This window comes from Ranitomeya imitator, chromosome 9 (genome assembly GCF_032444005.1).
Source record: "Ranitomeya imitator isolate aRanImi1 chromosome 9, aRanImi1.pri, whole genome shotgun sequence".
Taxonomy (NCBI): domain Eukaryota; kingdom Metazoa; phylum Chordata; class Amphibia; order Anura; family Dendrobatidae; genus Ranitomeya; species Ranitomeya imitator.
In genome coordinates this window covers 30,352,130-30,379,938 of record NC_091290.1, presented here as the reverse complement: position 1 = coordinate 30,379,938, position 27,809 = coordinate 30,352,130, and the positions used below count along the sequence as shown (strand labels likewise).

The 27,809-nt window shown below is 41.9% G+C and overlaps 2 protein-coding genes across 3 annotated transcripts in view; one reads left to right on the top strand and one right to left on the bottom strand.

Moving 5' to 3' along the window:
* PC (pyruvate carboxylase) overlaps positions 1-27,809 on the top strand; it is a 358,273-nt gene that overhangs the window by 299,250 nt on the left and 31,214 nt on the right. The window lies entirely within an intron of this gene.
* On the bottom strand, positions 1,044-27,809 carry LRFN4 (leucine rich repeat and fibronectin type III domain containing 4). Its single transcript, XM_069740376.1, has 3 exons — positions 26,584-27,809; positions 16,716-18,117; positions 1,044-2,739 (listed from the first exon to the last, which is right to left on the bottom strand). The coding sequence occupies exons 2-3, from the start codon at positions 18,095-18,097 to the stop codon at positions 1,956-1,958; spliced, it is 2,166 nt and encodes a 721-aa protein (XP_069596477.1). The 5' UTR covers positions 18,098-18,117; positions 26,584-27,809; the 3' UTR covers positions 1,044-1,955.

The following is a 27,809-nucleotide window of genomic DNA, read 5'->3' as shown; positions in this document are numbered from 1 at the left end:
ACAAGGAGAGAACATTCTGGTGTGTCTCGTCAGAAAACGCCCTCTTTTATACTTGTACATAAATTAAGTAAATTTAATAAATACCAAAGAAGTCACTTAGTAGTGTATAATGCGTAATGGTCAAAACACAAAATAAAAAAAATAAACTTTCAAATACCTCCGCAGCTGGGCCGGGGGGAACCCTGCTCACACTGCCCATTTGGAGACACCAGTGTCATTCTTCAAATATCCAGATCACAAACCGTGGACAATAACCCTGAATTTCCCAACGGTTTAGAAGTTCTGCACTCCCCATATCGATCAATTCGAAGAGGTCCGGAAAAAATCACAATGGTGAAGCATTGCTATACAGGTGGGCAATCATCTTCAGAGCATTTATTCTACAAGCAAAATCCAAAGGAAAACAAGCAATGGAGAGATGTCTTGAACTCTAAAAGGACATTATATTGCGATCTTTAGTTTCGCCAGCCCAGCTTCTTCAGGGACGCCCAAGCATACAATTAGAAGTTCAAGTTTGCTGGCCGATTGTCATGATCTGGAAATTGGGAGAAGGACACTAGTGTTTCCAAATGGGTAGCGTTCGACATCGAGTTGGGTTCTACCTACCTGTTTGGGGTGTGTAAAATTGACAAGTATATTGACTTCTAAAACATTACTGTTATAGTAACGAAATATTTTATTTTATCATTTTGTCAAACGTGGGGAGTTATGAATCTTTGAAAATCACTTTATCTGGGAATTTGTCTTTATGAATTCATCAATTTAAAAATGTACATGCAAGTGGCTTCTAAACCTGGCTTATCCCAGATCTCTTTTCCTGCCTTCGGCTGCATTGATATCAGAACGTAATCACTTGGAGTGCAGATGATGGTGGTGAAAAGGTCCGCTCAGCACCTGAACCTCACTAATCTGAAGAAACGCTCATGTTTCTCTATGGAATGGGCTTTGGAAAAATGAAAGAAGAATAAAAGCATGATCAGGTCAAAGAATAAAAAGAATGTAGCTACTCGAACTCACCGGCCACAGTTCAAGACACTCGCACATTTTTCCTTTGATTTTTATTTTTATTGGCAAATGATTAAAAAAAAAATCCAATGAGTAAAGATATTTGTATATTTGTATCTGAATTTTTAAAGTGCCGCAGTCATTTTTAACTCACCATGTAGGATATTTTGCGTTTATGAAAACGTAAACTTGCCTGTAAATCAGGAGAAAGCAGAAGATTTAATGGCAAAAATTAGGACAAGGTTCCACTTTGGATCCGATACAATGCATTATGCCAAGCATGGGTGTACACACGGAGATCCATTGCTCGATGACTTGAGTAGAACTAGTTTGGTTCTGTACTAGCTACTTTTTGAGCAACGTAACAGAAATTAATGTTTATAGCTTATTATGGTAAATTATATATTCCATGGCTTTGTGGACCCATCTGGTCAATATTCACCCAGATCTGTACGTCGAGAAGATGGCGATAACTTTCTGGATGTGCCCGTACTGGAGAAAGTCTTTTTTTTTTCCTCTGGAAACACATTGAACCGGTTGGTTTGTTTGATGGCATTGAACCTTGCTATCCCTTTTTATGGACATTTCACTTTTGCGTGTATTCCGCGGGCGCGCTTTTGAGCTTTGGCAGATTGTTTGCCTAATATATCCAACCATATAATCACCAGGTGCCACCACATCCACAGAAGACTCCACGATTTCCAACCATAAACAAAGTATTCCCATTAGGGTCTGCAAAATTTTTAGTTTTCCGTTATGTGGTAGATCTCGGCAATCTATCCACTTTCCAGTCTATTTGGATGTTTAGTGCTTTTTTTGACGATAAGGAATGATGGTTGTTCATGGCTCATTATTGACGTGTCTTATGGTGCTTTTCACCAATATGAGTCTTTGTGCTTCCTCTAATCGCAGAGGTGGTTGGTGTAACTGTTAAGTAATAGTGATGTCCACTACACAACACTTTCCTCCAGCTCATCAGAGCCAGTGAATAACATTGGTTTACCCTTGGATAACTCCGTCCCGCATTGTGAAAGCATGCCATGCACAGATTGGCTCCTCTTTGTCCATATAACACTCAGCCGCTTGGCGTAGCTGTAACAAGTGGTGGTCGCCATTTCCCCCATGTCCACAGAACAGCTTCTTTTTGTTTTTGGGAAACCAAAACCTATGCCTTCTTCAGGACTTGATCCACAATGTGGCCCTTCATGATCTGACGCTTTCGTAGTTTTATCCTCCGCTTTTTCCGATCCCTCTCTGTGCCTCGCCTTTCTACGTTGAGGTTTAACTCCATGGACAATCCTTCCAGAATCCTCTTTATAGGTCACCTGGGAACAACTAGCTTTGGCAGAGTCGTTCATTCTGCTCTGTAGAAGCATGCCGTTGGGCGCTAACTGGTTTCCGTTGGTTTGGGAGTAAACGTTAGTTACTTTTGGAATGTCTGAATGGGCAGTACTGCATACCTTGTATTTTACCATCATGACCACCGTGAAGACCAACAACGTCACAACGATGACTCCTCCGATGATGATGGTTAAAGTGCCTCCCAGAAAATGAGCATGTAGTGACCGACAGTCGGGGTACGCCTCTCCTGTAGAAAACTGGACGCAACCCAAGGATTTTGTTGCAGCCAGTGAGGTTGCAACATCGTCAAAAATGGCCAAAATGCAAAGGTCATAATCTACTCCTGAAACGAGGTGCTTCAAGGTAAAGTGCTTGGTTGTAGATGGCAGAATCCTGAAAGAAAAAACAAAAATACTTAACTCTTAGCAATAAAAAAAAGAAAATTATGTTTAGAATAGAATCTCACTTACTCTTTTGAATATCTGAAATGTTTGAAAAGTTTTTAGTTTGTTCAAAACTTAGTACAGTGAAAGAAAAATACTAACATTTGAGAGTCATCAGTGGTTGACACCTTTTTAATGGCTAACTGAAAAGACTAACAAATAGCAAGCTTTCGACATTACTCAGGTCTGTTCGGTCTCGAAAGCTTTTGTTACCGTCTTTTCAGTTAGCCATTGAAAGGTATCAACCACTGAGGACTCTCAAGTTTTAATATTTTTTTATCTTCTGGCTAACACGGTACAAATATATGTTTTTCCTGAATAGTGAAAGATGCATTTTAGTGTTAAAATAAAAATCTTAAAGGAGTTTGCTTGGCATCTAGTATTGATGACTTATCGCAATCAGATCCTTGGGGTCCGAGACCCACCACAACTACTGATCTGCTTTTATTAGCTCCGGCATCCAGATGTTCAGCCCTGTTCAGTGTGTAGATGCCGCTGCTAGAGATGTCCTCTAATTTGGGGGTGCCGACTGTCTTATCTGGACAACCCCTCCAAGAATTCTATTCTTTCTGACCATAATGTCCATCTAAAAGAACTTACCATAAATATGCTTACAATACAGCTAAAGGGGGTTGTCCACTACTGGCAACGCCGACGTTTCATGGAAAGGGAGATGAGTATCTACTGTTATCGTTCTCAGTGAGGCCCTGAAGTCATTAAGCATGGGTGGTCCAGTAGTGGGAAACCGCTTTAAAAAAATAAAAACAAAATTACACTAGGATTTACTCTGCAGTTCAAAGAAAATACTAGGAATAAAAGGGGAAAGAAGTCAAGGAGTCAGCTCCCTCTTTCTATAGGGAGGAACCGATTAGTCAAGTTGAGCGGGGGGTGGGGAGAATCCAGATAAGTCCGCCTCCTGGACTATTTCCCCTGCTCCCCCTTATAAATTTTTAGATTTTATTTTCTCTGAAACCCTATTCTTCATGCAACATAAATCTTCAGACGGGTTTACTGTGGTTTATTCCATCATGGATGTTTCATGTCTGAATAGCAGTGGTGGGTGAATGGAAGGTATGGAAACATTAGCATATGAGAGGGTTCTATGCGGGTGGACATCAATCAGTCAGACATTTATGGTGCATCTTTCTCTAATGCAAGACCGCTTGGTTCTTTATCTTCTATTAACTGTAGTGAGAGCATCTGCACATACAAACCTCTTCCTTCTGGCACAGGGGGACTATCACACCCATTCTCCATATTGAAGTATTCTCAGTGGCTCATCTGCTTTGGAACAAGTATGAATGGTCAGATTGTGGGCAGACAGAGGCTTGGGTAGATTCAAAACATTCAAGGTACCACACCAAGCCTTGGACAAGCGTGGTATTGTCTCGGAAAAGAATATACCCTTCTTTTTAATACTCATCGATCATGCTTTAAAGGGTATGGACACCTTTCTTGTGTGTGTGTGTGTGGGGTCTTGGCACTTAAATGCGTGTACTTTGGACTTGTAATAGTTTTTCAAATTGAGTTTAATTAAAAAAATGCACCATTTAGCTTTTAAGGCTGTTTGTTTTGCTGGCTGCAGAATGATTAGACTTCAAACCCATCAGTGAGCTTGTTCTGGTAGACTTTGTAATTGTTTTATCTGTCTTTTTCTTATCTCCTCCTGATCACAGACCACATCAAAGTTGAGTTGAACTTTGGCGGTGTTATAAATAATTTGAGAGGAGCTCAGAAAAGGTAGATCAAAGTTGCAAGCGCCCAATCAGAACCCGCTCACTGAAAGATTCTCAGTTAAGGTATTGTTCTTACATATCTTAACGGATGGTTCTATTTAGACTATTAAAACTACATTTCCTAGTAGCACCCATCTTCTCTTCAGTGCTGCAGAACTCTCCCTCTAATATGTTCTCATGACTAGACTAAGTCATCATCGAATCTAATTCAGTTTATGATCCAGTACAGAACACTAACTGCTAAAATTTTATTTTTTTTATCTCCATCAGTATAGCTGCCTGTTTGTTTGTTTTTTTTTTTTTTTTTTATCATTGTTAGATGGTCTCTAGAAGACTGCAGAACATAAAGGTTTTTTTCCCTCAAAGTTAATTTTAAAGTTGATTTTAATCAATGCATCTTGAAATAATGATTTCCACAATTGGATTTGTTCCTGTGCTGAGATAATCTTATAAATGCGCCCCTGCTGTGTACTGTGTATTGGCCGTGTCTGCACCATGCAGGGACATGGTCTGATCATACCACAGCTCCTGGGAAGGGGAGGACGCAAAAGAGTGTACAGACATTACAGAATGAGATCGCAAATTATTCTTTTTGTGAAATAAAGCATTTCCTTGCCTGTTAAAACAAAAAAAAATTACCTCAAAATATTATTTGTGATCCCATGGTGTAATGTCAGTATACTCTCTTGCATCCTCCCCTGCCCATAAGCTGTGGTATGGTCAGACTCAGCCGTTACACAGCAGGGACACGTTTATAAGATTATCTCAGCACAGGAACATTTTATGTAAACACGTCCAATTGTGGAAATTATTATTATTCCAAGATCTATTGATTAAAATAAAAGTTGTTTATGGGAAATCCCCTTTAACTCTCCTTGCAATTATTATGCAGTGAAGAGCTGAGCCGTATTTGTTATCTGCTGCCGAGAGATTGTTTTAGGCAAAACTGCAAATGTCGAATATGGCAAAGGATTATCTTTTGCCACATGCATCAACAAAGCCGCATTTGCAGTTTCACATCACTGATCTGTTTGCAGCTGGCACCAAACACATGGTCTTAAGTCAAGGTGATGAAATGAACCCGATGCAATAATGGAACAGTGAAGGAGTATAGTGTGAAATATTTTTGAGTGATAATGGGACTAACTATAGGCATAAAAATAATGTAAGTGCTACATTAAAAGGAATTTTGCCAACACTAGATACTTGTGATGAGTGAACGTGCTCGGATTTGGTGACCGGGAGTGTGCAGAATGCATACTCACTATCGCATAACCACCCACTCCCGCCACTGGTGAATCCTCACAGCATGCAGGGTGCGCAATGAGAGGATTCACAAGTCTGCAGTTACTTAGTAATTGTAGTCTTGTAGTTTAAGACCTGAGAATCCCTTTTAAGTCAGATAATTTTGTAGCCCAGTCATTCAGACAGCATATGTTTAGAATAAAGTAGTTGTTGCCCAAGTACAGGACTAGGCAATTACGGTAGTTCATGAAGACCAATCCACCTATACACTGCAATGAGTATCATCATATATCTAATAGTTATGAGCGGACGTGCTGGGATAAAGTGTTATCCGCCATGCTCGGGTGCTAACAGAGTGACTTCAACGTGCTTGAAAAATATGTTCGAGTCCCCGCGGCTGCATGTCTCGTGGCTGTTCGACAGCCGCATCACATGTAGGGATTACCTAACAAACAGACAGTCCCTGCATGTGTTGCAGCTGTCAAACAGCCACGAGACATGCTGCCGCGGGGACTCGATCACACTGAAGACACTCTGTTAGCTCCCGAGCATGGAGGATAACACCAAATCCGAGCACGTTCACTCATCACTAGTATCTAGTGTTGGCAAAATTCCTTTTAATGTAGCACTTACATTATTTTTATGCCTATAGTTAGTCCCATTATCACTCAAAAATATTTCCCACTATACTCCTTCACTTTTCCATTATTGCACCGGGTTCATTTCATCACCTTGACTTAAGACCATTGATCATGCTGTAAAACAAGTCTTCGGAGATTTATGTGCGCCGTTATTGCGCTTGGTAAATGACAGATATTAGTTTGCAGCATTGTTGGGCCGCGAGTATCGTTTTCCTTTCAATCTATACTAATCACCGCATTTCATCTCCGCACACAGAAGTCTGTTGGGTCTCGTCATTTGGTAATCTTTAGGGAAATGGCTGTTACTGGCAGAATTCTATTCCGTCTCTCCCGCGAGCGGTAGAATATGGCTCCATTATCCCCTCGAGACTGTGGCGCTGACATTAGATCTGCAGACTATGTGCGATATATGCCCTGAAATGAACTCGCCGTGCTCGGTAACCCGGATCAGCCATCCCCCTTACCCCCCCAAAAAAAAAAAAGTGTGGCCGATGCAATAAAAATCGAACCCGTTCTTGGAAGAAGGAATCGTCAGATGAAATGCGAAGATGTAGATCTGTCTGACGTTTGCCTCTCGTCTAATGGGATCCATTAGCAATGCATACAGGGGTTGTTTAATATTCCTATCTCCCGGTATAACCATTAATTACAGCTCACCGCCAGCATGTAGAGTCAGTAATGGAAAGATCTGAGACCCCCCGCAATATTCTGTATCCACAGAGCCCAAAAATGTTTGTGATTAGACAAGATATCGTTCCTCTCTTACTCTTGATCATCGTTTTTTTTTAGGCATTTATTGTCCAGCGTGAGTAAACATAACTTAACCCTCATTTTTTTATTTCATAAATCAATAGTACTCATGAAAAGAAGCCACTTTATGATATATCTTATCAGAGAAATCTTCTTCTTTCTCCTTCTGGACTGATCTTTTACTCTCGATTAATTGGTAAAATCTGTATTTAGTAAAGACAGATTTTCCCATTGCTGAGACAGGAGGTGACGGTTGGTGCTCGTAATATCCTATGGAGGAGGGAGACACAGTACTTAAAGAAGTTGTTCACTACTTGGACTACTTCTTCTTATTCCGCTCGAATGGCCCCCTTAAAATAATGCCTATACTCGCCTCCTGTGCCGGCGCCGTTCCCGTGGTGTCCGCACTCGCTCTCCGCGGCTGTTGTGTGCTGTTCTTGTGACACATGACGCCAGCACCCAATCAGCGCTGGCGTCTCTGTCCCCGCCTCCTGTCGAACTGAGCAGGAAGAGGAAGTGAGGCTTCCTCTTCCTGTTTGATTTGTCCAAAGGCGGAGACAGTGACGCTAGTCCTGATTGGACGCTGGCGTCATGTGTCACATCAATAGCACGACGGCCTCGGGGAGAGTGAGCACCAGCACCGGCGTCACGTGTCACAGCAACCACACGGGAGCCCGAGTTCTGACACTGTGGGAATGGTGCCGAGACGGGAGAGGGGTACAGGTTTTATTATTTTATGGGGGCCAAACATATTGATCAAGAAGAGTTTGTCCAAGTAGTGGACAACCCTCTTACAGCGCAATGTTTTGTTCTAATGTTTCTTTCATAAATCAATAGTACACATAAAATAGGCAACTTTGTAATTCATCTTCTCTAAGAATTTTGCTTCTTGGACTGATATTTCACTCTCGATAAGGTGTTACCTGAGCATGCTTGTGTGCTATCCGAGTACCTTTGGCGTGCTCAAATAATATGTTGGAGTCCCCGCGGCTGCATGTCTCACGGCTTTTCGACAGCCACAACACATGCCGGGATTGCCTAACATCCGCGAGACATGCCGGTGCCGGGACTCCAACATATTATTCGAGCACGCCAAAGACACTCGGTTAGCACACGGGCATGGTCTTATAGGAGCAGATTCGCTCATCACTACTTATATGCAAACATTTCCAAATATTAGCACTAGTGATGCCCGTTAGTTTGTCATGTAACTGTGTAGTCCACCCTCATCAACAGTCACTATCATTTTAACAATCTTTTTGTGTAAATCAATACTTCTAGCCAAGGTAAAAAAAAAAAAATTGCAATAAATCTTTTCTTTTCTTTAATTCTTTTTCCACTTATAAGCCACATCTCCCTCCCCCTACCTCCTAAAGGCGCCATTCACTCAGATGTATTTTGTATGTAAACCGTCTCCTCATGTACAGCAGCATGGAATCAATGTTGCTTTAAAAATAAGTACTGGATTCACAGCCACACATCTCAGTACTGGATTCACAGCCACAGAGCTTGGTACTGTATAACATCCTAATTAATACAGTACTGGATTCACAGCTTGCAGGGCTCAGTACTGTACAACATCCTAAATAATACGGTACTGGATTCACAGCCACAGAGCTCAGTACTGTATAACATCATAAATAATACAGTACTGGATTCACAACCACACGACTCAGTACTGTATAACATTCTAAATACTGTTCTGGATTCACAGCCACAGAGCTCAGTACTGTGTAACATCCTAAATAATACAGTACTGGGTTCACAACCACACGGCTCAGTACTGTATAACATCCTAAATACTGTTCTGGATTCACAGCCACAGAGCTCAGTACTGTATAGCATCCTTAATAATACAGTACTGGATTCACAACCACACGGCTCAGTACTGTATAGCATCCTAAATTACACAATACTGGATTCACAGCCACACAGCTCAGTACTGTATAACATCCTAAATACTGTTCTGGATTCACAGCCACAAAGCTCAGTACTATATAATATCCTGCAGGCTTCTATATATCATCTTCTATACCGTAAGAAATGTTACAAACAAAATGGGTAATCCCTCGTGTGTGTGCGCTGTTTAAGGGGGACATCATAGCAGCTATTCTCCACCCAACAAGCTCAAAGACAACTGAAACTTAGAGCCTGCAGATGGGAAAATTATTTAAAAAATGTAGGCTACAAGTCATGTAGACAAGGATGCTTTCATACATACTAGCTCCTCAACACATGCAGAAGTTTCTGCATGCTTTACATGTTAACCATTCTGTAGGTACGGCCACAAATATAGCTGACACATTTTTAAAGAACCCTTAAGCTCAGTGACCCCTAATAAGTCCCCCTTTAGTCTTTGGATAAAACCATGCCATGTTGAGATGGTACATATTGTTATAGGGGTAAATTAGGTTCTCTTTAATAGGGCTAGATGTGAGGATTACTTCACAACAAAGGCGATGGCGAGACGAGGTCCATAAGTAATATTACACCCCGCGCGGGCCTACAAGTGACAGGACCTGATCCTTGGACCATTGGCCTATTAAACCAGAACTCTTTGTTACCACAGGTCAATGGAAGTGATAAGACCTGATCTTTGTGTTTGATGGACTCACTATTGATACTTTTGACATTGTAACTACAACGTATTGTTTACCCGTTACTAGAAGAGATGGTCCACTGAGCGGACAAAGTAACCGGTACCGCCGGTGCTAATATTGGGTAACTTGTATTTTCATGTTTGTATGATTACTAGCGGCAATATTAGTTCTAACAATATTAAGTAAAAGTTATGTTATTTCCCGACATATTTGAGCTTACTTTAAGACTAGCATACAGACTATTTGATTAAAGGCGATTCCAATGATCCAAACATTTTCCGAGGTTCTTTAGAAATTCATTAAGGCGAAACTTGAGTTTCATTATAGAGGAATATATCTGTTCCAAAAAAGTTTTTTTTTTTTTTTTTAGACCATTCTAGGCTAGGTTTACATCAGCAATAGAGGAGAGTATAGCTTGGAGGATACCCCAATAATAAGACGTAACTTTTAATATAAAATTTAAAACCTGGACACCCAACAAAAAAAACACAGACAATAACAAAACAGTAAAGTGCTCATGTGAACCAGTGCTCAAAGATAAAAATTGGCTCGGTCTCACCAATGAGGACGGACGCTTCACCGTACCGGTTTATTTCTCAGTCTCCTGAGCTGGAAATTGGTGGTCTAAAAGTAAGGGTAGGGGGGTAGGGTATCTACCCTTTCTTCCCTGTCGTGCCCCTGCAAAACTCCTGTCCTCACAAGGACAGGCCCCAAGTGGACCCTACTATGGACAACCACCATTAAATAAATATATCCAGTATTCTCCTACTCCCAGGGAGAATATTTGCCATATTGAACCCACTGGTTCACATGAGCACTTTACGGTTTTGTTATTGTCTGTGTTTTTTTTTGTAGGGTGTCCAGGTTTTAAATTTTATATTAAGTTACGTGTTATTATTGGGATGTCCTCCAAGCTATACTCAGCTGTCAACCCTGAGGGTATTAGAACAGTGTAGACTATCGCACACTTTAGCTGATCTCTATTCTACCAGGACAAACGGCACTGAATGCTGCACTGTTTTTTGCCCTGTAAAATGATGGACCCATTAATGACAACCTGACATATCTCTATTTAAGTCAATGTGTCCGTTTGCTGATGGATTCCATCATGTATCTGATCCATCCCTGCCATGAGTTTCTGTATTCTATACCGAATACGGAACAGAATAACTAAAATCGGAACTGTGGCGTAAATCCAGCCATATACCCCCTGAGGAAGCAAGGTCAATCAGGCGAAACACTCGTTGGGGAACATGCTCTATTAGGCAACTGTGCAGAGAGAATCTCATAATAGATGAGGGCAGGTTTGCCACATACTTCTAAATGGATACATGTATTACTTTTCTATATAGGTAATGGAGGTATTGACTACTGTGTCTACTACTTGAAATTTTACACTTGTATCCATTGTACCTATAATGTTGTATATACAACTTGGTTACCTATGTTCAGGTTTTATGTCGTCTTACTAAAAAAAATTTTTTGTTTTTAAAATCTCCTATTTAGCTCGGTCCTTATGTTCCGTACTTCTCCATAGTCCTATAGTGACATCGGTCCACCTATAGCCATTCTTCCCCATTCAAGTGACACCTATAACTTCTTGCTATATTTATTCACCTGTCTTTTTTATAGTTGATCGCCAAGAATCTTTTTGATTTTAAAAATCTAGATTCATTCTACAAATGGCAAAAATGCCTTGTGTTCATGGCCAACGGAGGCAGATTATCGCCTTTTCATTTCCAGTAGATGGTTCGAGGGGCTATTCTTCCATGTAGAGTGTCCTTCATATTATCTCTGTATGGAATCAAGCTGTCACTTTAATACACTGGATGTTCTCGTGTGTGATAATCTCACAATTTAATAGCTGCCGGACCAGTCTATTGTAGAAAGCAGATGGTACCATCATTTGATATCATTAGAGGGCATGGCTACAGTGTTCGGGAAAATGTGCCTTCCTTTGTATTTTCCCCAGTTGCACACTTGTCACATTGAATGGTTTCTGATCTTTGAATGGATTTTTTCCACTGCAAGCATATTTGCCATATTGATTGGCTATGCCTTAAAATGAATGATTTGATAGTAAACAAGGACAACGGTGCCCTGTCTCCAGTGCTAGATGAAGCATGGTCGTATGTATGTTTTTATTTTTTTTACCCTTTTTAATAGATGTGGATTTTTTTTTTTTTTTTTTTTTTTGAGAAATTTTAGGCCAACATTATTTTGAGCATAAAATGATTGTTTTGCAATCTCTCTCAGGGGGTCACTTCAAGATTTTGACTAGTCTAATCTTAACACCTTTCAACTGTGCTTCTCTTTAGCCATTCAGTGTTGACTTACTTTTGAGATCTACAGTACAGACCAAAAGTTTGGACACACCTTCTAATTTAAAGATTTTTCTGTGTTTTCATGACTATGAAAATTGTACATTCACACTGAAGGCATCAAAACTATGAAATTAACACATGTGGAATTATATACTTAACAAAAAAGTGTGAAACAACTGAAAATATGTCTTATATTGTAGGTTCTTCAAAGTAGCCACCTTTTGCTTTGATGACTGCTTTGCACACTCTTGGCATTCTCTTGATGAGCTTCAAGAGGTAGTCACCGGGAATGGTTTTCACTTCACAGGTGTGCCCTGTCAGGTTTAATAAGTGGGATTTCTTGCCTTATAAATGGGGTTGGGAGCATCAGTTGTGTTGGGCAGACGTCTGGTGGATACACAGCTGATAGTCCTACTGAATAGACTGTTAGCTGCTGTTTTCTTGCCATAATACAGATTCTAAGTAAAGAAAAACGAGTGGCCATCATAACTTTAAGAAATGAAGCTCAGTCTGTCTGAAAAATTGTGAAAACTTTGAAAGTGTCCATAAGTGCAGTGGCAAAAACCATCAAGTGCTACAAAGAAACTGGCTCACATGAGGACCGCCCCAGGAAAGGAAGACCAAGAGTCACATCTGCTTCTGAGGATAAGTTTATCCGAGTCACCAGCCTCAGAAATTGCAGGCTAACAGCAGCTCAGATTAGAGACCAGGTCAATGCCACACAGAGTTCTAGCAGCAGACACATCTCTGCAACAACTGTTAAGAGGAGACTTTGTGCAGCAGGCCTTCATGGTAAAATAGCTGCTAGGAAACCACTGCTAAGGACAGGCTACAAGCAAAAGAGACTTCTTTGGGCTAAAGAACACGAGGAATGCACATTTAGACCAGTGGAAATCTGTGCTTTGGTCTCATGAGTCCAAATTTGAGATCTTTGGTTCCGACCACCGTGTCTTTGTGCGACGCAGAAAAGGTGAACGGATGGACTCTACATGCCTGGTTCCCACCGTGAAGCATGGAGGAGGAGGTGTGATGTGTGGGGGTGCTTTGCTGGTGACACTGTTGGGGATTTATTCAAAATTGAAGGCATACTGAACCAGCATGGCTACCACAGCATCTTGCAGCGACATGCTATTCCATCCGGTTTGCGTTTAGTTGGACCATCATTTATTTTTCAACAGGACAATGACCCCAAACACACCTCCAGGCTGTGTAAGGGCTATTTGACCAAGAAGGAGAGTGATGGGGTGCTATGCCAGATGACCTGACCTCCACAGTCACCAGACCTGAACCCAATCGAGATGGTTTGGGGTGAGCTGGACCGCAGAGTGAAGGCAAAAGGGCCAACAAGTGCTAAGCATCTCTGGGAACTCCTTCAAGATTGTTGGAAGACCATTCCTCGTGACTACCTCTTGAAGCTCATCAAGAGAATGAGCAAAGCAGTCATCAAAGCAAAAGGTGGCTACTTTGAAGAACCTAGAATATAAGACATAATTTCAGTTGTTTCACACTTTTTTGGTAAGTATATAATTCCACATGTTAATTCATAGTTTTGATGCCTTCAGTGTGAATGTACAATTTTCATAGTCATGAAAATACAGAAAAATCTTTAAATGAGGTGGAGTGTCCAAACATTTGGTCTGTACTGTAGATCATTGTCTGACTACAGAAACTCTTATGATTAAGCTTGGAAATAGCTGAATGCACTTCAGTAATGACAGAATTGTTCCTTCAGGTGGCCTATCATTACTACAACTACCACTAGCATCAAGTTTAGATGTAGGTATGACGTGCTGACTGAATAATGATGAATTTACCTTACTCCAGACATAATGGTTGGCCACTTTAACGTAATTTATCCCCATTATCTCGTAGAGCTCGAAGACTAAAAGGTCCTTTTACATTGCATGATTATCGTGAATTAGTGTTCCCATGAACACTTGTTTCACAGTGCAGTCTATACAGGCTGCCGATCACCAGAAGAACGGGCCAAATGAGTCGCTAGTTTTAATGTCAACGGACCTTAAAGCCACTCATATACGTTGGGTAGGTGCAAAATGATCAACAGTCGACCACCATCTCCTCCATACACAGGTGTTCTCGCTCTTGTATTCTCTAGTGGAGATCCTCTACCAGATTCATCGCAGCTTATCTCCTAGAGATCCTCTACCAGACTCCTCTATGGCAGCTCATCTCCCAGAGATCCTCTACCAGATTCATTGCAGCTTATCTCCCAGAGATGCTCTACCAGACTCCTCTGTGGCAGCTCATCTCCCAGAGATGCTCTACCAGACTCCTCTGTGGCAGCTCATCTCCCAGAGATGCTCTACCAGACTCCTCTGTGGCAGCTCATCTCCCAGAGAATGCTCTACCAGACTCCTCTGTGGCAGCTCATCTCCCAGAGAATGCTCTACCAGACTCCTCTGTGGCAGCTCATCTCCCAGAGAATGCTCTACCAGACTCCTCTGTGGCAGCTCATCTCCCAGAGATGCTCTACCAGACTCCTCTGTGGCAGCTTATCTCTCAGAGAATAAAAAGATCGGCCATTGGTAATCCAATGTGCTGGAGTCTTCTCTTCCTGCTCATCTTAAGCTTAAGGATCATGATCCACCTTGTGGTTCAGGAAACTACTCGGCCTTCGAATTGGCTTCATCCTTCTACAGTTATCAATAACTTTTTTTTCTCAGATCTTCTGGTATTGACTGTAGTCTAATGTCCTTATAAAAACTGGTGATTATGTCACTTTCATGGTAGAACTCAGATGTTTCTATGCACCATGTAGAAGACCAATGTCGAATTGTGAATAACAACTGGTTGAAATAGTTGCTAAAAATGTTAACTAGTATTGTGGGGGTAGTGACTTTATCACATGGGTGATGGAGTGTTTTATTTCCTAAAATATACGCATTTTAACAACTTAAAGCGATTGTCTCATGAGGCATTTATGGCACAAGCATTGGATATGCCATAAATGCCTGAAAGATGCAAGTCCCACCTCTGTGATCCTGGCCTAGCTCCAGAACGAGGTCCCCCTACTCTGGACAGTGACCAACCGGCAGTTAGTGGAGAGGTGGCAGCACAAATACTCTCGGTCGTGTTTGGTACTCCCACAGTAATGAATGGAGAGAGTGACACACACTGGTGGTCAGATGCTGGCTAGAACAGGGGACTGGTGAAATCCCCTTTTCTGGATGTAGGTGGTTGGAACCGGCATCTATTAGACATTTTTTGTATACCCAATTTATATGCCTTTTTTTTTCTTGCAGGACAATCCCTCCAATGGGAACCAGTTATTTGATTCATGCTACCTAAACTATGGGTGCCATGAATATTGTACTCTGAAATGCTAGAGTGTGCGTATCAGCTGACAAGTCCCCAAAAGCTTCTATCTATGAGAAGTCATTTTTAAAGCCTCTTTTCTACGAGTTAAAAAAATATAATATAGGATCATGTAGGACTTTCTGTCAACAATAAGAATTTTTTTCAAGCATTGTATATACAACTACCAAAAATATAACCTAACGACCACAGCCGATAAATGCTTCTGAGATTGCCTTCAACCTGCAGAATGGGACCTCAATAAAACTACGGTATATCCCACTCTTTAAAATACTTTTTAATCATTGACCTAATTAAGAAAAGAACATGTTTAGTTGCATCAATTGATTTTAAGAGCATTTGACACCAGGTTTATGCTTCCCGATCGGGTAGGAGTGGCTCTCTTCTCTTGCATTTGCCCTAAACTGTTCATAGAGGAAAAAGCTGCCAATGAATATCTGGGATTTGGGAGCACACACTAACGGAGAGGGCTCCTGCCCTGATTTATGACCACTATAGTAGGAAATCCGACAAGTAATACACAGATGGAATTGTGGTCTTCATATTGTCCTCAGATTGGGCCCAGCATAAACCTGGTGTCAGTCTCTTTAAGCCCTCTATTTATTGTAGGGGGTTAAATCAAGATTTTGCAAAATAAAAGGCATTATCTGGAAATTTGCAGAGAAATGTGGCAGAAAAATGAGTGTGCAGTCTGAATCCTGCGTCCATATTGCCTTTCTACTATCCAATCCTCCTGGAACGCTAAGGCTATGTTCACAACACGTTTTAGTTACATATAAGTGGTTTCCGCCTAAAGCCCTGAAAAATTGGATTCAGGCATGTCCAATGATGGGGCCATTGTTTTTAAAGCCCAGAAAAGAGTCGCTTTGAGCTCTGTCTGACTTCATTTTGTGCAGTCGACCATATTTTTAAACCCTCATCTGAAAGGCATAGCCAGAACAAAAAAAATTGAGGTCCTATTTTTCAAGGACTTCACCTGGAAGCCCCAATGGAGCCATTAACGTGTGTGGCTAAAATGTGATATGTTCCCGGCATTACATATGCATGTTAGAAAGAAGCAGGGGGTTAGGTGAAAGGATGGCGTTTAGTACAGGATCAGACTACACAGTATTTATTTGTAGTCTGTTACCATGGAGACACAGGTTGCATAAACCCGATATTCACAATTTGTTTTACGATCTCTGCTCTGCAGTTAATGGTGCTGTCTTGCAAGATATTGCGTTCCTAATTTTTTACCCTAATTTACAAAAGGTTGGAACATAGATACATATTATGAGATGTTTGAGTTTCTTACCTGTAAACCAGCGTCTCATCTGCTGTGCAGTTATATTGGACCTGGAACATCCACACTACATAGGCTGACCTGTTCATGTACCATCTTATCAGTGCCGAAGATGAAGTGACATCGGTGACCACAACAGCAGTGTCCGGTACCTTCCTCTCTTCTGTAGCATTCATAGATGTCTTTGATGAAGTGGTGATATCAGAAGACCCAGGGTCCTGTCTCAATACGCTAACTGTTCCATTGTTGCGATGTGGTAATGGGATCATTTTTAGGTCGACTTGAGCTGTCGATTCCCCAGCAGCATTGATTGCTATACAAGTATATGCTCCGTCGTCCCTGATAGTTGTAACTAGTATATCTAAGGTTCCGTTTCGATAGGAAGCTGTCCTAGATGAGTTTGTCATTATTTTATCATCTGGTGACACCCAATGGATAACAGGCTCTGGGTCACCAATTGCCCGGCACTTTAATGTTGCCCTTTGGCCTTCTAACACCCAAAGCTGATGCGTGTGACGAGTAATTAGTGGGGGCTCACAAGTAAACTCCTCCTCGGGTATTGACCAAAAATAACGTCCAGCAAGCTGTGGAGGAGACGCGCATGTTTCCATGTCATCCTCCCGCACTAATCGGCGTAACCATAAGAGTTCACAGTTGCAATGGAATGGATTGCCTCCAAAATTTAGCACAATTGTTGAAGTATAAGGGGTAGGGCTAACCACTCCAGTTTGGGATCGGACAAAAAGTGGATCTGGAGGTAGTGTATACAGTCGGTTAGATGTCATATCCAATCTGGAAAGTTTGTAGAGTTCGGAGAAAGTGCCTTCCATTACAAAGTCTATAAGATTGTGATCAAGATTGAGCGTATGTAAACTAACCATATTTTGCATCGCCTCCCATGGAACGCTAATCAGATTATTATAAGACAAATCCAAGTCCTCCAAAGTTAAAAGGAAATCATCAAAAGTAGCCACTGGGATTGTCACAAGCTGGTTATTATTGATGATGAGATGTTGGAGATTGAGCATTCCTCTTAACGCTTCCTCGTGAATGGCAGTAAGACGGTTTCCATCTAAATGTAAAGACCTCAAGCTCTCTAGATCACCAAAGGCATAAGGTTGAATATTATCAATTGTGTTTCTTGACAAGGTGAGGTCCACCAAACCAGTCATGTTAAGAAAGTCTTCTTGATCCACCACCCTAATAAAGTTATCCGCCAGCCGTAGTTCCACAGTCCTGCGGTCTATGTTGGGCGGCACGTAGAGTAGCCCCTTGTTAGCGCAGAGTGTGCTGAGTGATTCTGAAAGGTTTTGGCAGGTACAATGAAAGGGACAAGAATGGACTATGGTCACAAGGCTTCCTACCAGTAGAACACCCCAGACCAACTTTTCCATGGTAGAAGAAGTGTTAACGTCTGCAAAACAAAAACGGTATTACTTTGGTTTTAAATTCTAGGTCACGTGTTGGGTGTAGCCCAAAGTGTCACCTGCCCACCCAAGTTCTATTCAAGGTAGTTATCTAGGCCATGTATGGGCCAAACCAATGAGGTAATAAGCAGGGGAGAGTATACGGAGAGCCTATAGCAGTGTGTCAGAGCCATTTGGTAAACTTGGGGTTGTCCTGTACAAATCGATAAGTCTGCAGTCACTCTGAGTGCCTGCAGACTTATGATTCCTCCCAGCGCATACATGTGCGCTACAAGGATTCACCGGTTTCTGAGCCAGGACCGGAGGGTATTCATGTGTTATACATACTCCTGGCCACTGGGTGCAGCCTCACTTTCCATACCCTTGTACATACAATATAGCAATGCCTTTAAGAACCATTCTCAGGTAATTTAATTATAAGGCCTAATTTAGTTAAATCGAAGATTATATTAAAGATAATATACAGCACTTTGGCATAATTTTCACTTCATCATAAAATGAGCCTTTTTTTATCAAATACCTTCTTGGGGCTGCCATTTAAAGGCAGTGTCAATACAATGTATTATATTGCACTTAGTCACTATACTTCTCAATGCAGGTTACGTAAAAGAAATTCTGAATGTTTAACCACCTTCTCTCCTGTGCCTGCTACTATTGCTGTCGCTACGTGAGTGTGCCGGAATAATGGCTGTCCTCAGCACGAGCCCACTTGCATAGTATTGAATTTCCATCCTGCATCTTTCTGTTGTGAGATCAATAGCTATTTTCAGGCAGGTCTTTTCTTTCGCTCCTTCTGTTAGGCTCTGCCCTACAGGCATGAACTTGTTTGGTTACGGATGTGGTTGGGAACACTTGACCTTAAACTTGATTCGTACTGCCGCAAAATAGCTGTAACCCATATTTACAGCAAACCTCTCCGCTCTACGTTTTTGGAAGCTTTTGGGTAATTTAAGGCAATTTTTCAGCCTCGTTTATAAAAACTATGGAACCAAAAATGGGCCTAGATGCAACCAATCACAGTGCAGCTTTTATTTCTTAAAAAAAAAAAAAAACTGGAAAAATGTAAATACTGACGTAAGTGCAAGTTATGTTCCCATTGACAAAATGTTGTTTTGTTTTTTTTTGTACATTACGTTACCTCTGTTACTATTAAAATGCATTGATATGCCTTGACTCCTTGGATTGACAGTCTTTTAACCCCTTAATGACCGCCAATACGTCTTTTAACTGACCTGAGATATAAGAGAATATCATCCCCATACAGGTGACAATCCAGCAGCTGTCAGTTTTACACTATAGCTGACAACTTGCTGTATCAGCCACGATCAGTATTTGCACCATCTAAATCTGTTTAACCCCTTAAGGTACTGTCACACTAGACGATATCGCTAGCGATCCGTGACGTTGCAGCGTCCTCGCTAGCGATATCGTCCAGTGTGACAGGCAGCAGCGATCAGGCCCCTGCTGGGAGATCGCTGGTCGGGGAAGAAAGTCCAGAACTTTATTTCGTCGCTGGACTCCCCGTAGACATCGCTGAATCGGCGTGTGTGACACCGATTCAGCGATGTCTTTGCTGGTAACCAGGGTAAACATCGGGTAACTAAGCGCAGGGCCGCGCTTAGTAACCCGATGTTTACCCTGGTTACCATCCTAAAAGTAAAAAAACAAACACTACATACTTACCTACAGCCGTCTGTCCTCCAGCGCTGTGCTCTGCTCTCCTCCTGTACTGGCTGTGAGCGTCGGTCAGCCGGAAAGCAGAGCGGTGACGTCACCGCTCTGCTTTCTGGCTGCCCGGCGCTCACAGCCAGACCAGAGAAGCAGAGCGCCGAGGACAGACAGCGGAAGGTAAGTATGTAGCGTTTGTTTTTTTACTTTTTAGGATGGTAACCAGGGTAAACATCGGGTTACTAAGCGCGGCCCTGCGCTTAGTTACCCGATGTTTACCCTGGTTACCGGGGACCTCGGGATCGTTGGTCGCTGGAGAGCTGTCTGTGTGACAGCTCTCCAGCGACCAAACAGCGACGCTGCAGCGATCCGGATCGTTGTCGGTATCGCTGCAGCGTCGCTATGTGTGACGGTACCTTTAGATGCTGCTGTCAATAGTGACTACATCATTATAAATGGTTAACAGAGTGTGGGGGCTTCTTCTTTGTCACAATTGGTGCCCTCATATCATGATTTTGTTGTCCTGATGTTTGCCATGGCAATTCATGGCCAAATAGCGGCCTTAGAGTCTGACGGCTGTAGTAATCTGTTTAGAAGTTAGAGACATTTAGGTGGTAAAAATACACATTTTCATTTCTGTCATGCCACTTTGCATTAATTCCTGTAAAGCACCTGAAGGGTTAATAAACTACCTGACAGCAGTTTTTGATATGTCAGGGGGTGCTGTTTTTAAAATGGTATCACGTTTGTGGGTTTCCCAATATATGGGACCCCTAAAGTCACTTCAAACATGGATAAGTCCCTAAAAAAATAAATTTTGTAAATTTCTTTGAAAAAATGAAAAATTGCTGCTACATTTTTAAACCTCCTAAACTGCTAACAAAATAAAATAATATTTTACAAATGGTCCTGATGTAAAGCAGACATGTGGGAAATGTTATTTATTAATGGTTTGCTGTGGTATGACCATCTGGATTAAAGGGATAATCATTCAAATTTAGAAAATTGCTAATTTTTTAACATTTTTCTCAAATTTTTGATATTTTTTATAAATAAACACAAAAAATGTTGAACAAAATTTACCATTATCATAAAGTATAATGTGTCACGAAAAAACAATCCCAAAATCACTGGGATTTGTTGAAGCGTTGCAGAGTTATTACCACATAAAGTGACACTGGTCAGATTTCAAAAATTTGGCTCGGTCACTAAGGGGTTAAAGGAAAAGTTTATCTATTAGACATCCTCCCCCTCTCTAACGCCTCTCATCAGCCAAATAGTCTCCTACTTAGCTTTGATTAGGAGCAAGAGAACTGAAAAAAGCTGAATGCATATTATGGAGATTCTGGTATGGCTTTGTTTCCCAAGTCATGTGCCAAGGCTCTTAAAGGGAATCTGTCAACTGGCTTTTGACATGGAATTTGAGAGCAGCATAATGTAGAGGCAGAGACCCCGATTCCAGCAATGTATCTCTTACTGAGCTGCTTGGTGTAGTTTGGATAGAATCCATGTTTTCTCTGCTTTAGATCTAGCAGTGCTCAGAATGCTGAGCTGTGTATAACTCCTCCCACATCACTGATTGGCTGCTTCCTGGGTACATTTGTCAGCAAGCTGCCAATCCGTGTTGGGGGGTGGGGATACACAGATTAGCCTGACTGGCTTGCACATGACACCTAGTCCTGTAGTAGTTATCTCCTGCTGTTAAGTCTATTTGTTTTGAAACCGCAGCACACAGCTTAGTAAGTGACACATCTGAGGAATCGGGATCTCTGCCCCTACATCTGCTCCCAGATTAGATGGCAAAAATCTATTGACAGATTCCCTTTAAAAGGTTGATCGTGACTGCTAGAAATGCTACTTCCAGTAGCTGGCACCTAGACCCCTTGTTCTCTTCCTGTTGGGACAGTTATCAGTTTAGGGCTATCCCCCTTCTGTCACATTTTCACATTAGATCCTGATTTTTCTTTGTTTTTTTGAACTTCCATCGTGGCTGTCCCTGAGTATTTCCATGTCTTCCTGCCATTTAGAAGTCTAGACTATGTGGTTGATAACCTTGCAGGAGCTATGATTAGAGTTGTTTCTTGGATTCATTAAACCTATGCACCTTAAGGAATGTATAAAATTCTTCAAGGACAAATCAAGGACTTTATTTGTGTTTTTAGTTTAAACTATTTTTAATTTTGGCCCTTTTTGTTTTTTTTGCTAAAAAGAAAAAATCCCTTCGATAACCTTTTTATCTTCATGTATAAAAATTGAGATCCCCATGATGGTGCCTACTGGGTGAATCTCCCCTTATGTATATTTTTACATATTTTCCGCCAGGAATAAAGTTGCTGCTCCTATGCTTCCCATTGCCTCTCATCTTCTTTCCAGTGCTCTAATTTATTCTTCCTCTTCCTCCACTCTCTGTTCTGATGCTTTTTTTTTCACCTCTCTGCTATTCTTGTCTCCGGTTGACAGATAGCAGTGTGACCCCTTTATCTTCGTATCTGTACAAACTCCCTGGCGGGAGCGAGATCTTCGCCGGGAGCTTAGTGTCGGGGTTAATATCACTGTCCCTGGATCTGTCTCTAACCTACAGCATCTCACGTCGGTGCAGCACATATACGCTATAGGCTGCTGCTATTCTCCTGACTGCATCCATCAGAGGTGTGTCCGGCGCCAATTAATATCATCCATGGGTTAATTCACCCAGTAATGGGGGCCTAACTAATGAATGGGGCTCTCATTGGTAAAAAATAAAATGTCTGTTCCAGCCGTTTTTGGTTAAAAAGGTCATGAGCAAAGTGGATACCAAAAATGATTCAAGGTAAGGAATAGTGCATGTATCAATCAACCCATCCCCTTATTTTTTTTTTCTTAGATGTTTGGTGGTCCTAAAATTTAGATATTTATCTGTAGACCACCGATAGATCCAAATAAAATATTCAATCTGTGTGATTATTATTAACAATCGGTGCTTCTAATTTGAGCTAGATCTGCCGATGATCCACAGAGAAATATCTCACATGTATGGCTGACTTGTAGGATCCATTGGCATAACCTGTCTCCTATCTTTTCTCCCAACAGATGTTGGGTGAAGGGATTGGACTTCTTTCTTTTGACCGGTTGATTTATTTTTTTGTTTCAGGGAGGTAAGTTGCCTCCAGAAGTGTCCATCAGCTGCTTACTCTCCACTACATGCATGCTCAGTATAGATGAGCCATGGACCCTGGTCCTACCTCCACGTTTGTATTCCTTGGCCACCGGATGCGATTCCTGTGAACCTTCCCCTACCTGTCAGTATCCCCGACTCCTCTCCTCATTTGTAGGCCTGGTGAAACGTCATTGTTGCAGTGCAACACACACAAAATGTCGTACCAAGCCTTCTAATCAAAAGTTACACCAGGGATGCCGGCGGGTAGGAGGCGCGGACTCCCGTCCAGTGGCCAAATAATACGGGTGTGATAGTTGGACCAGGGCCCCTTGAATTTTATTTTCATATCTCTAGTCGAGTGCAAGAACTTGACGGCTAAACTAGTGTAAAAATCTAGGAACCGATTCACTCCTCTTATTTTTATGGCTTGATAAAGGCCCTGTGTGGCCGAAACGTCACCTGTAAGATTGTTTCTGTGTATATTGTTAATAATAAAGTGACTCTGGAGGAGAACGTCTGGTTCCTGGACTTGTGAAAACGCTCTGGAGGGTTGTGCCAAGATTTAATGGACTACCATGCGGTGCATGAGAGTACACCAATGGCTACACTACGGTAGTTTGTTTGGGCGACCCATACTGAAGGTCTGTGGTTACCTTCTGTAGATCTATTAAATTCCCCTTTGCAAAAAAAAAAAAAATAGAAGTACCGTAATTATTGGATCTGTGAATTCATGGTTTTAGTGAAGGAAGGCCGCCACAGAAGACCGCCCTGGGGCTTGTGGAACATGGCCATACAGCTAATACGTCTCCATGCTAGATGCGAGGACAGAAACGTCTTATGCAGCATCTGCTTTTGGGTGAAGAGCCTTGAGGTTTGATTTCCTATATCTGATACTCTGTAATGAAGGAATTATGTAACCATTGACTTGTCAGTGATATGATAGCTTCAGGATAAAACCTCTACAACATCTTGTTGCATTGAATCTTTGATGGGTATGGACATATGTTAAGGCCCAAATGGACGTTGTTAACGTAGAGGGGTGATGAATCTTTGCTGTATAACATCCATTCTCTAGTCCCGTCCCCCACCATACCTACAGACTAGACTTTATCTGCTTCCTTGCTGCTTAGCAAATGGTGGCTAAGCTTCTACTGTGAAAACAATACCATCGGTAAAAGCTGGACACCATCCCTGACAACCAGTAGACAAGATCCTCGGTTGAGAAGTGAGGAGAACGAATGGAGGGGTTGAGGAGCCTACCAGGCTAAAATTATTTGTCAAACAAAGGGGGTTTTGGTGTTGTAACCGTGACGCAACAGAATTGGGCGGTGAATTCCAAAAGTAGTTTTACAGGCCACCGCTAACAAGGATAGGCATCTGTAATACCTTCCCAGTGCTGAAATAATGAAATATTAATCTGATTCAATTGTCATCATAGCCAACCGTCCTACCATTATATCCCACTCCATAGTCTGATGAGATGCAGCAACTCCTACTGACAGGCGCCACGAAAAGCTCCTACTAACAGGCTCCAGCAAAAGCTCCTACTGACAGGCTCCAGCAAAAGCTCCTACTGACAGGCTCCAGCAAAAGCTCCTACTAACAGGCTCCAGCAAAAGCTCCTACTAACAGGCTCCAGCAAAAGCTGCTACTGACAGGCTCCAGCAAAAGCTCCAGCAAAAGCTCCTACTGACAGGCAAAAGCTCCTACTAACATGCTCCAGCAAAATCTCCAACTGACATGCGCCAGCAAAAGCTCCTACTGACAGGCTCCAGCAAAAGCTCCTACTGACAGGCTCCAGCAAAAGCTCCTACTGACAGGCTCCAGCAAAAGCTCCTACTCACAGGCTCCAGCAAAAGCTCCTACTAACAGGCTCCAGCAAAAGCTCCTACTAACAGGCTCCAGCAAAAGCTCCTACTGACAGGCGCCAGCAAAAGCTCCTACTGACAGGCTCCAGCAAAAGCTCCTACTGACAGGCTCCAGCAAAAGCTCCTACTAACAGGCTCCAGCAAAAGCTCCTACTGACAGGCGCCAGCAAAAGCTCCTACTGACAGGCGCCAGCAAAAGCTCCTACTGACAGGCTCCAGCAAAAGCTCCTACTGACAGGCTCCAGCAAAACTGGATGTAGCCTCAACTATAGAACTTGGCAGTCAGGTGAAAGTGTCCTCACTTCTCCTCAGACTTGAACGGCCCTGCAGTGCAAAACCGTCACTTGTGATATAATTGTACTAGAAACTCCTTCCCTATTAAAATTGTATGATTGCTAATATACAGTGTCATCTTTTCTTAGTACATGCTACTATGAATCACAAGGAATTGGTGTGATTAGGAAGCATGCATGTATTTTATATACACAAATATATTATACAGTATATGTATATACATACATGCGTGTACAATATATATATATATATATATATATATATATATATATATATATATACACAAAAACACATACACAGACTTTCATATGGATATACACACACACACGCGAACATAGACTCACACATTTATGCACAAACACATTAGAAATGCATGCAGGTATACATTCACAAACATTAACTCATATATACACATGCATACGTGCACGCTAATATACATACACACAAATATAATGTATACACATGTGTTGGCGCACGCTTCTACACACACAAGTATATACACATGCATACGCGCACGCTCACATACGTACATACAAATATATCTATATACACATGCATGCGCGCAAGTTCATACATACACACAAAAATATAATATATACATGCATATGCACACACTCCTATTACATACACGCAAAAATATACACACACATATACCCACGCACATATATACTGCACTCTGTATTTTCTCAGATTGTTTCAGTCTCATTGGCAGTGACCCCGGACAGCAGTTGTGTTTGTTTTTTTTTTAGTCTATCGATCTTCTTTTTTTCCTCCTCTGGATAGTATTGCTGCAGTGCTGACATAAGTGTCACAGTGCATACTGATGTGAGCACTATCTATAGGTGAGAGTAGACTCCACGTCTGGTCCAGCCGCTCTTCACCACTGATTTTTCCCCCCTTTTTCCCCTTATTCCCACAAGTGCAGATGGCTGTGATATCGAGTGATTGGAGCCGGCCGGTGGTGGGCTGCGGGCACATGTATATCTGGGGGCTGGGTTAATATAATGATTTATTGGTTGAGTTGTTATGAGTCACATATGTCAGGGCGTTCTCCACAGATCGTGAGAGTTCCCACCGGTTTCTGCTCCTTAATATCACTACTAATGTTTCAGCTTTCTAGCAGCTCTATGTAGTTCCCAAACTTTAGAGACCCTCGTTCCTCACCCCTGGGTCTGCTGTAGGTGGTCTGCAGCAGGTTTCCTCCCCCCATCATTTTGATATCTATGTCTAATCTCGGTCATTTATCCAATTCTCGTAATTTCTAATCAGTTTCTATGTCAACAGTCTAGTGTCTGCCACTCATCCAGCATACATTCTACTACCCGGAGCCGTACACACACACATCTTTTATTGCCTCGATTATATGGCCATGTACCCAGGCGGGGGACACACGGGATGGAGGTTTCGCCTTCACATACACATCACATACATTCATTACAGTAAGCAGCCAGTAATTCCGTATTCTTGCCCACTTCCTTCTCGAATACCTGCGTGTTCCTCCTTTCCTCACTGGTCTCCCTCCGTTGTGACTGTTCGTTTGCCCTTCTGGCCTTGTGTGCTTGGCATCTGTGTTGGGTAGGGCATTTCCAGGGGCTGAGGGTTTTTTTTCGGGATTTTTTAATTTTTTTTTTAATACTGGAAACCCTTCTTTTTTTTCACCGTGTACTGGTTTCTTCACTGCAGTCCTCTCTCTCTCGGTCCCTCTGACAGATCCCACAGGAGAGATGGGACCTTTTGTGCTGGACCAATCCTATGACACAGCCCCATTATTTCCCAAACGGTTTGGGGGTCGTTTTTGACCCTTGTCATGAGCCCTTAGAAGATCCACACAGAAAACTGTTTTATTCTAGAGGCATCTATATTTTCCGAGTGGCCTAATTCCTCCTCCGGAGAGGTGTTAACCCATCAGAGATTCTTCTTGCCTTGCAGTATAGATTCCTCATATAGGCGGTGAGGTTTATGGTCAGCGAGGTTCAGAGCAAGCGGGATATGATATAAAAGTAGGACTAGCATGTTTCCAAGGTAAATCCTGGGGAAGAAAATCCATCTGCTCACTGAGTCCCAGGGTCCAGAGACGAGGAGGCAGCAAAACAGATGCACTCCTTTCATATATTTTGTAATAAAAAGGGATCGTAATGTGTAGGGTTAAATGGCTGGAAAAGCCGGTTGGGCATATCTTCATCGATTTCGATCAGGTACATGTATGATTTATCAGGACCCAAAGGATCAAGGAAAGACATTCGTGAGACATATCATAGCAGCCAGAAATCCAGAAATACTGCAGCTCTCGTCGTACGGGTTAAAATCCAGACTGGAAAGTGAAAAATGCGAAAGGTCGAAATTGAAGTCGCACAAGAGAGAAGCATCGAAGGATGTTGGACCCATCGTGTCAGATCCTTCTTCTCCTTTTTGGGATTTCTTGCTTTTATACATTAAAATGAAAAAAAAAAAAAAAAAAAAACGAAAACCCTTCGAATGAAGAAATTAAAAAAATGTGATCATATAAGACGACGAAAAGCTCGTAGACCCTTTTCTGCTCGGATCGCTCCTTGGATCAGCCAAATTTTCCTCCTCGTCATTCCGCGACTTCGGGGGGTGGCATCTTTTCACCCTTTCCAATCCAGGTGGGAAGCGGAAAACAATGCAGAATGGATGTAATATAGAAGAGCTGAGATGCGAGAGGGAACTGAAAGAGCGAAAAAAAAAAAAGCCT